This window comes from Nicotiana attenuata, chromosome 12, assembly GCF_001879085.1.
Source record: "Nicotiana attenuata strain UT chromosome 12, NIATTr2, whole genome shotgun sequence".
In the NCBI taxonomy this organism is placed as follows: Eukaryota; Viridiplantae; Streptophyta; class Magnoliopsida; order Solanales; family Solanaceae; genus Nicotiana; species Nicotiana attenuata.
The window spans coordinates 31841734-31855533 of NC_032000.1; the positions used below are offsets into that span (position 1 = coordinate 31841734).

The following is a 13800-nucleotide window of genomic DNA, read 5'->3' on the forward strand; positions in this document are numbered from 1 at the left end:
TGTAGAAATTTTGTAGATGAGAAAATCAATTAATAGTAATTTTGTAGATACTCTTAAAAACAATACAACTTTATACAATACTTAAACTGATTTGTAGTTTATTTGTAGTTTTTTTGAAGAAATTTTGTAGATGAAGAGAAAATTTTGTAGTCAACATTTTTGTTTCAACATAGATTGTAGTTTAATTATAGTATAAATGTAGTAACTTTGTAGATACCTTTAAAAACAGTACAACTTTATACAATACTAAAACTGATTTTTAGTTTTTTTGTAGAAATTTTGTAGATGAGACCCATTTTTTATAATCAGATTTTTCCCATTTGTAGCATGATTGGGATTTTGCATTCTCATCTACCACAATGGTATTAACTTCAAAATCTCTAAATCCGCCATAGTTATCCCAAATCCCATTAAAATTGTAGCATGATTGCGATTTGGACATGATTTCTTATTGTTGTTGATGTTTTTTTGGATTTCTATATTGAGAGAAGAAAAGATGAAGAACAGATATATTTGAGCGACAATTTTAGAGAAGAAACGACGAAAAACAGATTTTATCAACTTTGAGTTGTTGAAACTCGAAAATTTGAATTCTACAATTTGAATTCAGTTCGTCCAATCTGTTCGTAGTTGAATCTGTTCGTAATTTTTGTAACTGTTCGTTCTTTTTTTTCTCGAGAATTTGAATTGTAGTTCTGGAGAAAAATACGCAGATGAGAAATCTCCTTTCCCTTTTAAAAATTGAATTTAATGTAGAATCAATTAATACCAAGATTCTCTCCTTAATTTTAGCACGTTTTTTAGGGAATATTCTGTCCTTTTAATACCCAATAGACGAATGGTACAAAATTTGTAGGTAAAACGTGGACTGGACGGGTAATTTACATACTATGCACATTTTTGGTAATAAAGTTTCATATATGGTATAGATAGGAAAAAATCTCATTATACATATCCTTTATATTGTTTTTGAAATTACACTTGAATGTCTATCTATTTTTAAATATTGAATATTCGATCACCTATCTATTTTTCTTGAATATTCGATCACGAATAACATATTAGTTGTAAAAAGATCTTAGACTGAAAATCAAATGTTAAGCAATGTAAAATTGATATAAAAAAATATAGTGCACAATTTTATGTTCAATTATTTTTTTCTCATATAGCCAGCTAAATGAGCCCATATTTTCTTGTTCGTTGAACGTGTTGTGCATAGAAGTGTCAATTCCTTCTTTTTAGAAACTCTTATTCTCAAAAATAAAATAGGAGGTACTTGTATTTGAAGTAATCTAGATGGAGTGTCCCTGTAAATAAAAATAAATAGTTATATATGAGTATATCACATATCACATAAAATGGACTTATTCATCTCTTACGTGAGAAAGATATGTATCATAATAAACTTTATTATTTTTCTTCATTTCTTTGTCTTTTGTTCTTGTCTTCTAATTTTCTAAAAATAGATAAAGAATTTCTTACAGATTATCGAAAGATTCGCTCGAATCCTTCGATGAGGTGATTATGATATCAAATAAATGGGACTAATGAATGTTTCCGACTAGCTGTACTTTTATGGGACTACGGAAGAGAATATAGTATACAACCACTCCCTATAACGTCCACAAGAACTGGGACCTATTAATGCAATTCCATTTTTTTCTTAACACATGGTAATTTAAAATATAAATTGTTTGGTTCATATTATTCTTAAAAATTCATAATATGGATCTTTAGAAATAAAATAGTATTAGTAAAAATTGTCTTTATTTGAACTGTCTTTACACAATCGTGGACAACGTTTGAATTAGAGGGCATAAAAGACAAATTACAATTTATAGAAGTTTCTAAAATATGAATCCAGTGATAATTACACTACAAGAAATCTGTCCTTTAGTGCCGACCAAAGTCGCCACAAAATCATCAATTGTCGCCACTAAATATTTACAGTAGCGACGTTGGAACTGCTGCAAGTACTTCCATTACTGAATGTTACTAGTGGCGACAACGTGAGGTCGCCACAGAATGTATACATTTTGTGACGACGTTGTCGCTTCTAAAACTAAATGTAACTCACCACAAAAAAGAGTTCCCCCCGATTGATTTTATTGAAGTCGCTACTGAAGAGTAACATTTAGTGGCGACTTAGTCTCCACAAAAATGTTTAGCCATCCGTGGCAACTCTAATACCGCTACTGAAGAGTCACATTTAGTGGCGACTTAGTTGCCACAAAAATGATTTTCCATTAGTGGCAACTCTAATTGCGCTACAGTAGAGTGACATTTAGGTGGCGACTTAGTTGTCACAAAATAATTAATCTTCAGTGGCAACGACAACTCTAATAACGCTACTGAATGGTTACTTTTTGTGGCAACTGAAACTCGCTATTAATTACAACTGAAACTCACTATTTTTTACTCTAGTAGCAACTGAATACTCGAGTTTACATTAATATATAAGTTTAAGATCATACAATAGTATTTAATAAACACCAAAAGAATTTCCTAAACCAAATACTAAACACTTCCATTACTAAAAGTTCAGATACATATATACTATGCAATACTTCATTTCCATTGTACGCATATACATATAACCAAAATGCAAAATATTGAGTGTCTTAGCTCCTCCGCATATACACTACGTAATACTTCATTGTCATTGTACGCATATACATATAACCAAAAAGCAAAATATTGAGTGCCTTAGCCATAAGTTCCTCCGCATATATACTATGTAATACTTCATTGTCATCGTACGCATTTACATATAACCAAAAAGCAACACATTGAGTGCCTTAGCTTCAAGCTCCTCCTTCATTGTCACCACTATTTAAGAACCTCGTCCCTATTATTAAAGAAATAAATAGAAGATCACATTGTTAGAGCTTGAAGATAACATCAAGGTGAAAAATGATACATATAAGAATATTAACTTCAGAAGATTTCTAAAGTAGGATAGCTGAACTCTTCAAGGTTCTGGAACAATTTCAAGGAACTACAGCAAATGAAGTAAAGGCATCAAATGAAGTAAAGGTGAAGGAACTCTTCAAGGTTCTGGAACAATTTCAAGGAACTACAGCAAATGAAGTAAAGGCAAAGGAACTCTTCAAGGTTCTGGAATAATTTCAAGGAACTACAGCAAATGAACTACATTAACATCACATTAAAGGCATCAACATAGTTTATTTATATAGCCTTCAATGATACTGGACAACAAATCATTTGGCCTTCAATGAAGACAGAATAGTTTGTTGAAGATGCATGTTTAACTCAAGATAATTTTAGGAATGCAACTGTGCTCAAATGCCATTTATGTGAATGAGCATTAACCATCTTTATACATTGTGAAATCAGTGATCAGCTATGTCAACTATTTCTAAGTTTGAAAGGAATCAAATGCGTTATGCCAAAGTCTACTGGAGAATTGCTGGTATGCTGGAACTACATGGGAGGGAATGTGAGGCAGAAGAGATGACAATTCCTGATTAATGTTCACATATTGCTAAATACCATTTTGTGCACACATCATTCTGAAATCAAAATTGTATCAAGCAAGCAAATACAGGAAATCAAGGAGTTATAGCTAGTTATTCGCCAGACTCAAAACTTTGACAGTATGCAGAACCAGTTGGGAATCATTATCATGTCCTACAAAAGAAAATTTGCAAAACAATCTGAATCTTGTCACAAGAAAAAGCATCTTTAGATAAGCCTTCACAAACTATAAGCACAACCAACTCAGGAAAAGGGCTTACTACGAAAACTCATATGGCCCATAGGAATTGTGAATATCGTTCAAGAAATCGTAGGCTTATAAGGATATTTCAACATACAGTGCATCTGCACTTGGCTGCACCAAATTTATTCAGTCTAAGAATCAGCAGAAACTGCGCCTTACTTCTTGAAACAAGACAGACAGGAAAGAAGCAAAAAAAAACACATGAATACATGCCTTTTGGTCTCAGATTAGAATAAATTAGAATAGCTCTCTTTTTGCTTGCTCTTTACAGGCTTCTTAATCTACAACTATCCAACTATCCAAAATGCAAGCAGATTGCATTGTTAAGCACTTATAAAGACCATAAGCACTTAACTTGAAGAAGGTGCAAGCCAAAACAACACCAGCTATAAAATTTCAGCTACAAAACTTAGCTAAAATATGAACTTCAAGAAAAAAAAAAGAAGAATAGTCAAGAAGGAAGGAAGAGTACATAAACATTAAGAGTAGATAACCTGTTGCATTCCAGTCATGATAGCAGCCAGTTGTTCTTGAATCCTCTTGGCTACTTCTACACTGATCCGGTGTCTACTTTTCACGTGCTCAAGTTTCTCTTCCAACTTCCTTTGCAACTCTTGTTCCATGTTTCTTTTTAATTCGGCAGCCATTTGTTCACGTTCTTCTTGCAACTTTCGACCCATCTCAGCTTGCATTTCTTGACGCACAGTTGCCATAGCAGAAGACACACTAGCCTCTAAGTTTGCTGCTTGAATGTGACTCTTTTTTGGAGGCTTCTTTCCGTACCCCTTACCACGAACATAGCCTGTTCTCTCACCGAGAACGGCAGATAAAATCTCATCTCTAGGCAAAGGATGCTCGTTCTCTTCAGATGTGTTGCCGAGCCACTAGTTCCTGTAGCTGGCCCTGCAATTAAGCGTAGTCATTTACAGTAAAAAAATAAACATAAAAAGATAAGAATGCATTGATTTAATGGAGTTAGTTAAGACAATGTATTCAAACCATTTTGATAATGGAGTTAGTTAAGACAACGTATTCAAACCATTTTAATATGAGCCTAACTTGGAATTAATAATTAACTTACTCCATGAATGGTGAAACCTCTTCACAATTTTGAAGCAGATACATACAAGCTTGTTTGAACTCATCATGAGATAACCTGATGCCTTCTGAACCACCTTTTGTTTGCCCACTTTTCTTAAAGATAGACATCTCACTATTTGACACGGAACCATCATCATTTCTAGCTGGTTTATTGAACTTGGTTGAGATATTCTTTAAGTATCGTGAGCAAAATGTGAGACTTTTCGTTGCCAAATAACCTTCTGCAATTGAACCTTCAGGACGAGTATTGTTGCGGACATATGACTTTTGTGTTCGCAAATACCTATATGCAAATGATTCATTAATGTAATATGTCATTAACAAATATGACATTTTTATTATAGAACACATTACCTCTCAAAAGGATACATCCATCGAAATTGAGCTGGTCCACCAAGTTTTGCCTCTCTTGCCAAGTGAATTGGCAAATGAACCATGACATCAATGAACGCTGGAGGAAAAACAATTTCTAGTTTGCATAATGTGCATGCACATTCAGCCTCCTGGATATCAAGACTTCAATTGTCAAGGACTTAGAGCATACATTTTTGAAAAATTTGCCTAGCTCTATAATTGGTTCACACACTGCCTTAGGCAATAAACCACGTATTGCAACTGGGAGAATGTCTTGCAATAATACATGGTGATCATGACTTTTCAATCCATAAATCTTTTTTTCAAGTACGTTGACACATCTTGAAAAGTTTGATGAAAATGCATCAGGAACCTTCAAATTAGCCAAGAAATTGCATAACTTCAACTTCTCTTCTGAGGACAATGCATAACATGCTGCAGGTAATAATACATTATCCCCATCCTCTATCGGATGCAACTCTTGCCTAATACCAAGGTCCACCAAATCATATCTACTTTTTAGTGTGTCCTTTGTCTTTCCAACCATATTCATCACGGTTAATATAATATTATCGGACACATTTCTCTCAATATGCATTACATCAAGGTTATGCCGTAACAAAAGAGTACTCCAATAAGGCAATTGAAAAAAAATACTTTTCTTCCTCCAATTGTAAGCACTTTTTGGAAAATCACGTTTTCGCTTTTTCCCCTTCCCATAACTAATATTTCCCAACCCTTGGAATTGTATAAGTGCTTCATCGCCTATTAAAGGATTAGGTGCAACCCCATTTTCTACCTTCCCATCAAATTTCCTCCTATTTCGGCGCCATGGATGATCTATTGGGAGAAAGCGACGATGGCTCATATAACACGACTTATTACGTAAAGAAAATGATTTTGTGTCTTTGTGGCAACAAGGGCATGCAAGCTTGCCTTTCGTTGACCATCCTGAAAGGTTTCCATACGCAAGAAAGTCATTAATCGTCCACATGATAGCTGCACGCATCTTAAAATAAGATTTTGAGTATGCATCATAAGTTTCCACTCCATCCCATAATTCTTTTAAATCTTCAATCATTGGTTGTTAGTATACATCTATATCATTACCTGGACACTCGGGTCCTGGAATAAGAAGTGTCATCATAAAATATGAATCCTTCATGTAGTCCCATGGTGGTAAATTATATGTAGCTAGTACGACTGGCCAAATACTATGATTGGCACTCATGTTACCAAAAGGTTGGAACCCGTCACTTGCTAAACCTAATCGAACATTTCTTAATTCAGCTGAAAAGGTGGGATGTCGCTCATCAAAGGATTTCCAGGAAATGGAGTCGGACGGATGTCGTAAGACACCATCATCAATATTTTCTTCCTTGTGCCACCTCATCTTTTTTGCTGTCTCTTTTGCCATGTACAATCTCTGAAGCCTTGGTTTGATTGGAAAATGTCGCAATACTTTACAAGCTACTTTCTTTCCTTTTTGTTCGTCTGACTTCCATCTATACTTACCACACTTAGGACATGATTGAGCATTGGCATAGTCGCGCCAATATAAAATACAATCATTCTGACATGCATCTATTTTGTTGTACCCCAAGCCTAGGTCACGAAGAACTTTCTTCGCTTCATAGAAAGAATTTGGTACAAATGACCCCTCCGGAAGAACTTTTTTCAAAAAGCTCAACAATTCATCCATCGATTTGATGCTCCATTGGTTAAGACATTTCAAGTGAAGTAGTTTAACAACAAAAGATAACTTTGAAACTTTACTACAACCAGGATAAAGTTCTATCTGGGCATCTTCTAATAATTTGTAGAACTTTGTTGCATGTATATTTGGCTCTTCATTATCCTCTGAAAAATTATTATCATCTGCCACATTAGTGTATCCATAAGCATCGTGAATCATTTCCGTAATATTATCCTCTTCAATATTATCATCTCCTACTTCATCATTGCATGCTACATTAGAATTTTCACCTCTAACTAACACTTCTCCATGCAAGTCCCACACTTTATAAGATTTTCAGAAACCCTTCCTCAATAAGTCTCCTCTTACATCGGTTCTTAGCTTGAACACAGTGTTCATACACCCTTTACAAGAACATCGAATCATAGTGCTCACCCTTGGTTGGTCGAATGCGCAACTAAGAAAACCATCTACTCCAGCTCTGTATCTTTGGTCTCCTCTATTCCTAAGATTCAACCAACTTTTATCCATTACTATTTTTTAGGATAAAAGGCAATCAATTAGTTAATTAGAAGTGAAGTGCAACAACAACTAGCATATCAACAAGAACATAAGTGGAAAAGATAAGCAAATCAAATCACCCATAAAAAAATTAGCATTGCAGCAACAACTTTTTCCCATAAGAGTAGGATCTCAATAGAAACAGTGCATCAAACGAAAATACAATAATACTATACTAGTCAAAGAGGGAAATGTTTATTGTCCAACGTGGTCAATTTTCTATAAAATATCTCAATTCCACAATGTAGACATTTATTAATGAAATTAAGTCATTTCTGTACCACATACTTTTAAAATGAGAAACCAAAGTTTTATAAATTACAAAATACCAAGCACTAAGATAGTGCTCAGTACATAAAGGGTATTCTCCCGGATGTTAGTACAAATTCTCATCCATTCAAATAATGCGCAGACTAGTTATGTAATTTCTATTCCTTTTTATATTGTTTATCTTTATAACAATCAGTGATTATAACTTACAAGCACGAATAAATTCCCCAAATATCACACGACTAAGAGAGACTCAACCACATCTAAAAGAATAATTACATCTGATCTCAACCTTAAAGAAAAGAAAAAAATGGGATGAGACATTATAGTTTACTGTGAGCAGAAATTTAAAATCACCTAAAAGCCTGGACCATGAAAATATATTTAGCAAAAGTATCTTACTACCTGACTTTTGTAACTTAGAGCTTCAAGATTATAAATATCGAGTTGGCACCACTGCGAAACTCGATATAGTTCATGCTTTCATCATATGAGTTTTCCTCAAAACAACAGCATAAGGAAAAAAGAACAAGTCCAAAGACTACCCATGTTCTATCCTTCAGCTTTGTTAATTTTAGCTGCAACTTCACTTTATCATCCTAGAAGTAAGCAATTTAATATGATAGTACAAACCCCAAAAAAAAAAAAAAAAAGAACAAAAAGAAAAATAAATTTCATTGCAATGAACAGAATGAAGACTCTTGTTGATTACTATATCAACACAAGCTCAAAAAACCTTCCCTCGCACTACACAAAATATTATTGGGCAAATATTTATGAAAATTTCGGGTTCCACAAAAAAATATCAAGAAAAATGAAGACCCATAACACCTAACATCACATTTCACGGTTTTGAGTGGAATACCAAACATGCAATCATCAAAAGGTCTAAAATTTCAGAAAGAAGTTTTTAACTTACCCAGCGAAAGAGAGTCGACACTGAGAAAGGGCTTTAGGCGATGGCTGTGACGATCCGACCCGTCGTCACGTGAGTTACCGCCCCGTTTCCCCCATGTTATGCTTCTTCATGTGTTCATTATCAGTATTTGATGTGTTAGAGTTGGTTTGGAATGGTTTTGATAAGAAATGAGACACTTAGTCTCTTTAAGGAAGGCTTGTTTTGAAAAAGTCAACCGGATGTTGACCTATGAGTTAGAGGGCTCGGATGTGGATTCCGATGATTCGGTTAGCTTCGGGGGATGATTTGTGACTTAGGAGTGTGATCGAAAGTAATTTTGGAGGTCCGGTGTAGAATTAGGCTTGAATTGGCAAAGTTAGTATTTTGGCGAATTCCGGCGGATAGGTGAGATTTTGATCTGAGGGTCGGAATGAGATTCCGAGAGTTGCAGTAGCTTCGTTAGGTAATTTTGGATGTGTGCGCAAAATTTCAGGTCATTCGGAGGTGTTTTGGTTGGGTTTTTGATCGAATGCGTGTTTCGGAAGTTTTAGAAGAACTTAGGCTTGAATTCGATGAGAAATGATGGTTTTAGTGTTGTTTGAGGTGTTTTGATGATTGGAGAAAGTTAGAATAAAGTATTGGATCATGTTGGTGTCTTTGGTTGAGGTCCCGGGGGACTCGGGGTGATTTCGGATGGCTAACGGGATGAAAATTTAAGTTGGAGATTGCAGGTTTATATCTGATATCTGGTATTTTCGCTTCTGCGGAAACGGACCGCAGAAGCGGTTCCGCAGAAGCGTGAGGAGGGTCGTAAAAGCGGCTTATGGCCTAGTAGGGTAGTTTCGCAGAAGCAGAAAATTTTCCGCTTAAGCGAGTCTGCAGAAGCGGACAGGCGAACGCAGAAGCGGTTTTTGTGCTGGAGAGTTAGTTCCGCAGAAGCGGACATTATGTCGCAGAAGCGGCCTTGGATTTTTAAATGAAATTCCGCAAAAGCAGAAAAATTATCGCAGATGCGGTAGTCGCAGAAGCGACAAAGGACCGCAGAAGCGGAAATAACTGATCAGAAAGGGTTTTAATTCCCTTCGCGAAATATTTACAGAATACATATATCAACTTCGGACATAGGGTGTTCTTGAGCGATTTTGAAGAGGAAATTCAAGGACTTCGATCAGGTAAGCATTCTTGGACTTAGAACACAATTTTATCATGCAAATACATGAAATTAGGCTGAAAACTTAAGGAAATGAGGTCAAAAATGGTGGTTTAGGGCTTGAAACCTAATAGAACAAAAATGAGAATTTGAAGGGTCATTTGGAATCGGATTGTGGTAAATTTGATATGTATAGACTCGTGGCGAGACGAGGAATCCGGTGATGTGAATTTTGTAATTTTTTAGAGACGTGGGCCCGGGGCTCGGGTTTTGCCAACTTCGTGATTTTTGATGTTTTTCGAGTCTTTTCGATTGGGTTATATTCCCTTAGCATATTGTGACGTATTCGTTGTGGTTTTGGTCAGATTCGACGCACGAAGAGGTGAATTCGAAAGGCAAGGGCATAGCAAGCTAGGACCCTGGCCGGCTTGAGGTTAGTAATAAATGTAAATGCTGTGTTGAGGATTTGAAACCCCGAATTTGCACAACGTAGTGCTATGTGAGGTGACTTGCACGCCGGATAACGAGCGTGGGGTAGAGCACCGTCAGGGATTGTGACTTGATCCGTTCCGCTTAATAAAATTGATACCTATTTGATTGTAGATTTGTAATATCCTTATAAAAATGGATTAATTGTCGTAATTGGGCTTCGTGCCAACTACTTGAATCCTTCAGGGATTATTCTAATGGTTTCTTACCATATTTATAAATATTAAACTCAGTCCTGGTATTTAATACTGTGTTTGAAGTCTCAGCCATTTTCTTAAACTAAAAATTAAGTTAATATTTTTAAATAAAGTTTGGGTTGAATATTTTTATACTATTATGTGATTTTTGGACTGAGTATGGGATCAGGCTGCACGCCGCAACAGTATTATAATGATATTGATATGAGGCCAAGGGCCTGTTTGATGCCACGAGATGGCTTATTATTGCGCTTGGGCCGTAAGGGGCCCCTCCCGGAGTCTGCACACCCCCAGTGAGCGCCGTCGACGTTAAATAAATGGAGCGGGCTGCACGGCCGCAACGGGGTACTGGAGGTACCGGTTTATGTGTTGCATTGCATACTTTATTGCCATTTACTTGTTCATCTGTTGTGATATTTCTATAATTGTTTTCATTAGTTTATTGAGTTGATATTATTTAGATTGAGCCGCTGTAATTATAGCTTACTTTGTGCCTGTCCATGATTTCTTACTCTCAACCCTTATTTATGTTTATTACTTTCTGGGTTGGAAGTACTCACAATACTCCCTGCACCTTGTGTGCAGATTCAGGTACACCACAGGGTGAGTGAGGACTTGTTTAGCGGAGCAGCATTTATCCGGGAGTATCGAGGTAGCTGCATGGCGTTCGCAGCCTTGATCTCTCCCATCCATTTTATCCTTTTAGTCGTATTTTTTTTCCTAGACAGACTTGTGATAGGTGAATATTCCGTTTTAGAGGCTCATGTTCGTGACACCAGATCTGTGGGCTATATAGTATTTTATCTTGGGGTTTTCGAATGTTAGAAATTATTTCAGAGATTCCGCATTTAAATTGCTGTTTTTACTTGTGAATATTCATTTATCCACCTAGGTTATTTGGTCAAGGTTGTGTAAATGGTCGGGCTTGCCTAGCAGTGTGTTGGGCACCATCACGACCGGGGTTGGGGTCGTGACAAGGTGGTATCAGAGCCAGGTTACTTGGTCTCGCGAATCATGAGNTTTATTTTGGGGTTTTCGAATATTAGAGATTATTTCAGAGATTTCGCACTTAAATTTGGTATTTTATTAGTGAATATTTATTTATCTATCTAGATTAATTGGCTAAGGTTGTGTACATGGTCGGGCTTGCCTAGCAGTGTGTTGGGCGCCATCATGACCGGGGTTGGGTCGTGACAAGGTGGTATCAGAGCCTAGGTTACTTGGTCTCGCGAGTCATGAGCCGGTTTAGTAGAGTCTCGTGGATCAGTACGGAGACGTCTGTACTTATCCTCGGGAGGCTGCAGAACCTTTAGGAAAACTTCACATTCTTGAATTCTTATCATGCGTTCTTGATTCAGCTTGAAAAGAAACTCTTGAAATTCATTCGACGTGTTCGTACGCGCGCGTGAGCGCTCAGTAACAGATGTGCCTTAATAGCTTGTGATTCCCTGATCGAGGGGTGAGACGTGATCTTTGTGAGTTGATGTCGGGCCAGTTGGGTGGACTTGAGGCAGGATTTTGCTTATGGCTTGAGCACCAAGATGCTGATTATGTGAGCTGTTTTTTTGATCTTATACGTTCTGTATTGTCCCTATTAGCGGGAGTGACAGTTGGGTAGCTATGTGATGAGTACGTTAGCACTGCGAGAGGTATCTATATGACTTGGAAGTGGCGAGGAAGGCCTGCTGGATGATAGAAGAACTATTAGGTGTTTGAATTTCCATCGTGATTCGAGGTATAGCTCCGAGTTATGGGCGTGTGAAGAATCTTTTCAAGATCCTAGTTGGGAGTGAAGTAAGTTGCATGTTACGGTATGAGTTCAGACTCAGGATGACGAAGTACCTGTGTAATGTGTATAATGGTGGAAGACATACAGAAATGTTATATTGAGGCGAAAACAGGTGGGTTATCTCCCGCGGAGTGTTCTAAAGTGGTGTGATCCTTATGTGTATGTTAGGATATCTCATTTACAAGTAAAGAAAATGTGTTGAAATCTAAATTGGTCGCTTAGGGAGTGGGTGTATCTGTCGCGAAGGTGAAGGTGAGAATTGCAGAAGAGTTAAATTCTAACTGATCTATGATTTCACAAGCCTATAGAGGATTTGAGTTAATCTCACTATGATATCATGACAGCAATAGAGTACATGCGTAGGATTTATTGAGTGCGTTTTGATCTATGGCTTCGAGCCAAGTTGGGGAGTTTGCTATTGATTAAGTTTATTGCACGGTTAGGTGCTATGTTCGTTCCAGTTTGAGGCGCGTTGGTGAGTTAGTTGTGGCTTGCGGAGATTGGGGTCGAGGATGGCTGTGAAGGAATTTATTTTTATTTTCAAAGGTTATACGGTACCTCGTATGTGTGTGAGAATCACAGAATTTCTTAAGTTGCTGCTAGTAAAGGGTGCTCAGTGTATAGAGTAGGGAGATGCGTGCTTGTAATGTGACGAGGTCATATCTTGCGGTGTCGGAGTGCTAACGAGGCACGGGTGGTTCTGTTCATTTGACCAGGCTAAATGCAGTTAAATGGAGTAAATGACTCTCGAGAATGGTACTAATGTGGTCGAGATTCTGCATGTGTCAATTGGGTATCTGGAATTTGTATATGCAATTAGAACTGAGTCTCCATAGTTAAATGGAGTAAATGACTCTCGAGAATGGTACTAATGTGGTCGAGATTCTGCATGTGTCAATTGGGTATCTGGAATTTGTATATGCAATTAGAACTGAGTCTCCATTGGGAGAGGTCAAGATGTGTAATTTTTCTATATCAATTATGGGCTTCTATGTAGCACTATCAGAAAGGTGCAAGTAATGGTTCGGAATTCGTAGAATGTTCTAGGATGTTTTGATTTGCGATGTAGCAGTTGGAAGGTACGAAATGGTTCGTGGGATGTGAGACAGCATGGTCTCGTGATTCAAAGTCACTCGGGATGAGTGCGGATGTATGGTGTTATATGTTGAATGCAGTTACTATTAGTTCTAGGGCAATCAGGGTAAGTCGAAAGAAGATGGATTGGTTAGCCAAATATCTGTTGGCATATTGGTGGTAGAGATCAATTCCTTCCGCATGATCAGGTTTCGGGTATGATTTGTGGCGGTTCAGATGAGGCCTGTCGTCCGCCGTAAATGATGTTATTCAAGAGTATTCCATTGTTATGGGCCTGTTACGTGTAGGCGGATCCCGAAAGGGTCATGGTGGGTTGGGCCACTACTTAGAGATTTGCATATTCTACGGTTATGAGAATTCACCTGTGTGTTGCTATGGTTCTCCTGAAGTGAGTTAAGTGGAAAGTTTTACATGATGAAGTGTTAATCTAATAATGGTTCCGAAGTTGTGATGAAGAG

The 13800-nt window shown here is 37.1% G+C and overlaps 1 protein-coding gene across 1 annotated transcript; it reads right to left on the reverse strand.

Annotated features, from left to right (window-relative positions):
• LOC109236007 lies at positions 4222–7112 on the reverse strand. Its single transcript, XM_019402243.1, has 5 exons — positions 6308–7112; positions 5388–6148; positions 5198–5346; positions 4841–5126; positions 4222–4626 (listed from the first exon to the last, which is right to left on the reverse strand). Exons 1-5 carry the CDS (start codon positions 7110–7112, stop codon positions 4222–4224), a joined length of 2406 nt encoding a protein of 801 aa, XP_019257788.1.

Excerpts from the sequence above, each read along its gene's own strand:
- LOC109236007 (XM_019402243.1), bottom strand. The coding sequence starts at position 7,112 with ATGATTCACGATGCTTATGGATACACTAATGTGGCAGATGATAATAAT. Across the intron at positions 6,149-6,307 it reads TCCAGGACCCGAGTGTCCAG|GATGGTCAACGAAAGGCAAG; the intron begins GTAATGATATAG and ends GAAACCTTTCAG. Across the intron at positions 4,627-4,840 it reads TGCTTCAAAATTGTGAAGAG|TGGCTCGGCAACACATCTGA; the intron begins GTTTCACCATTC and ends TACAGGAACTAG.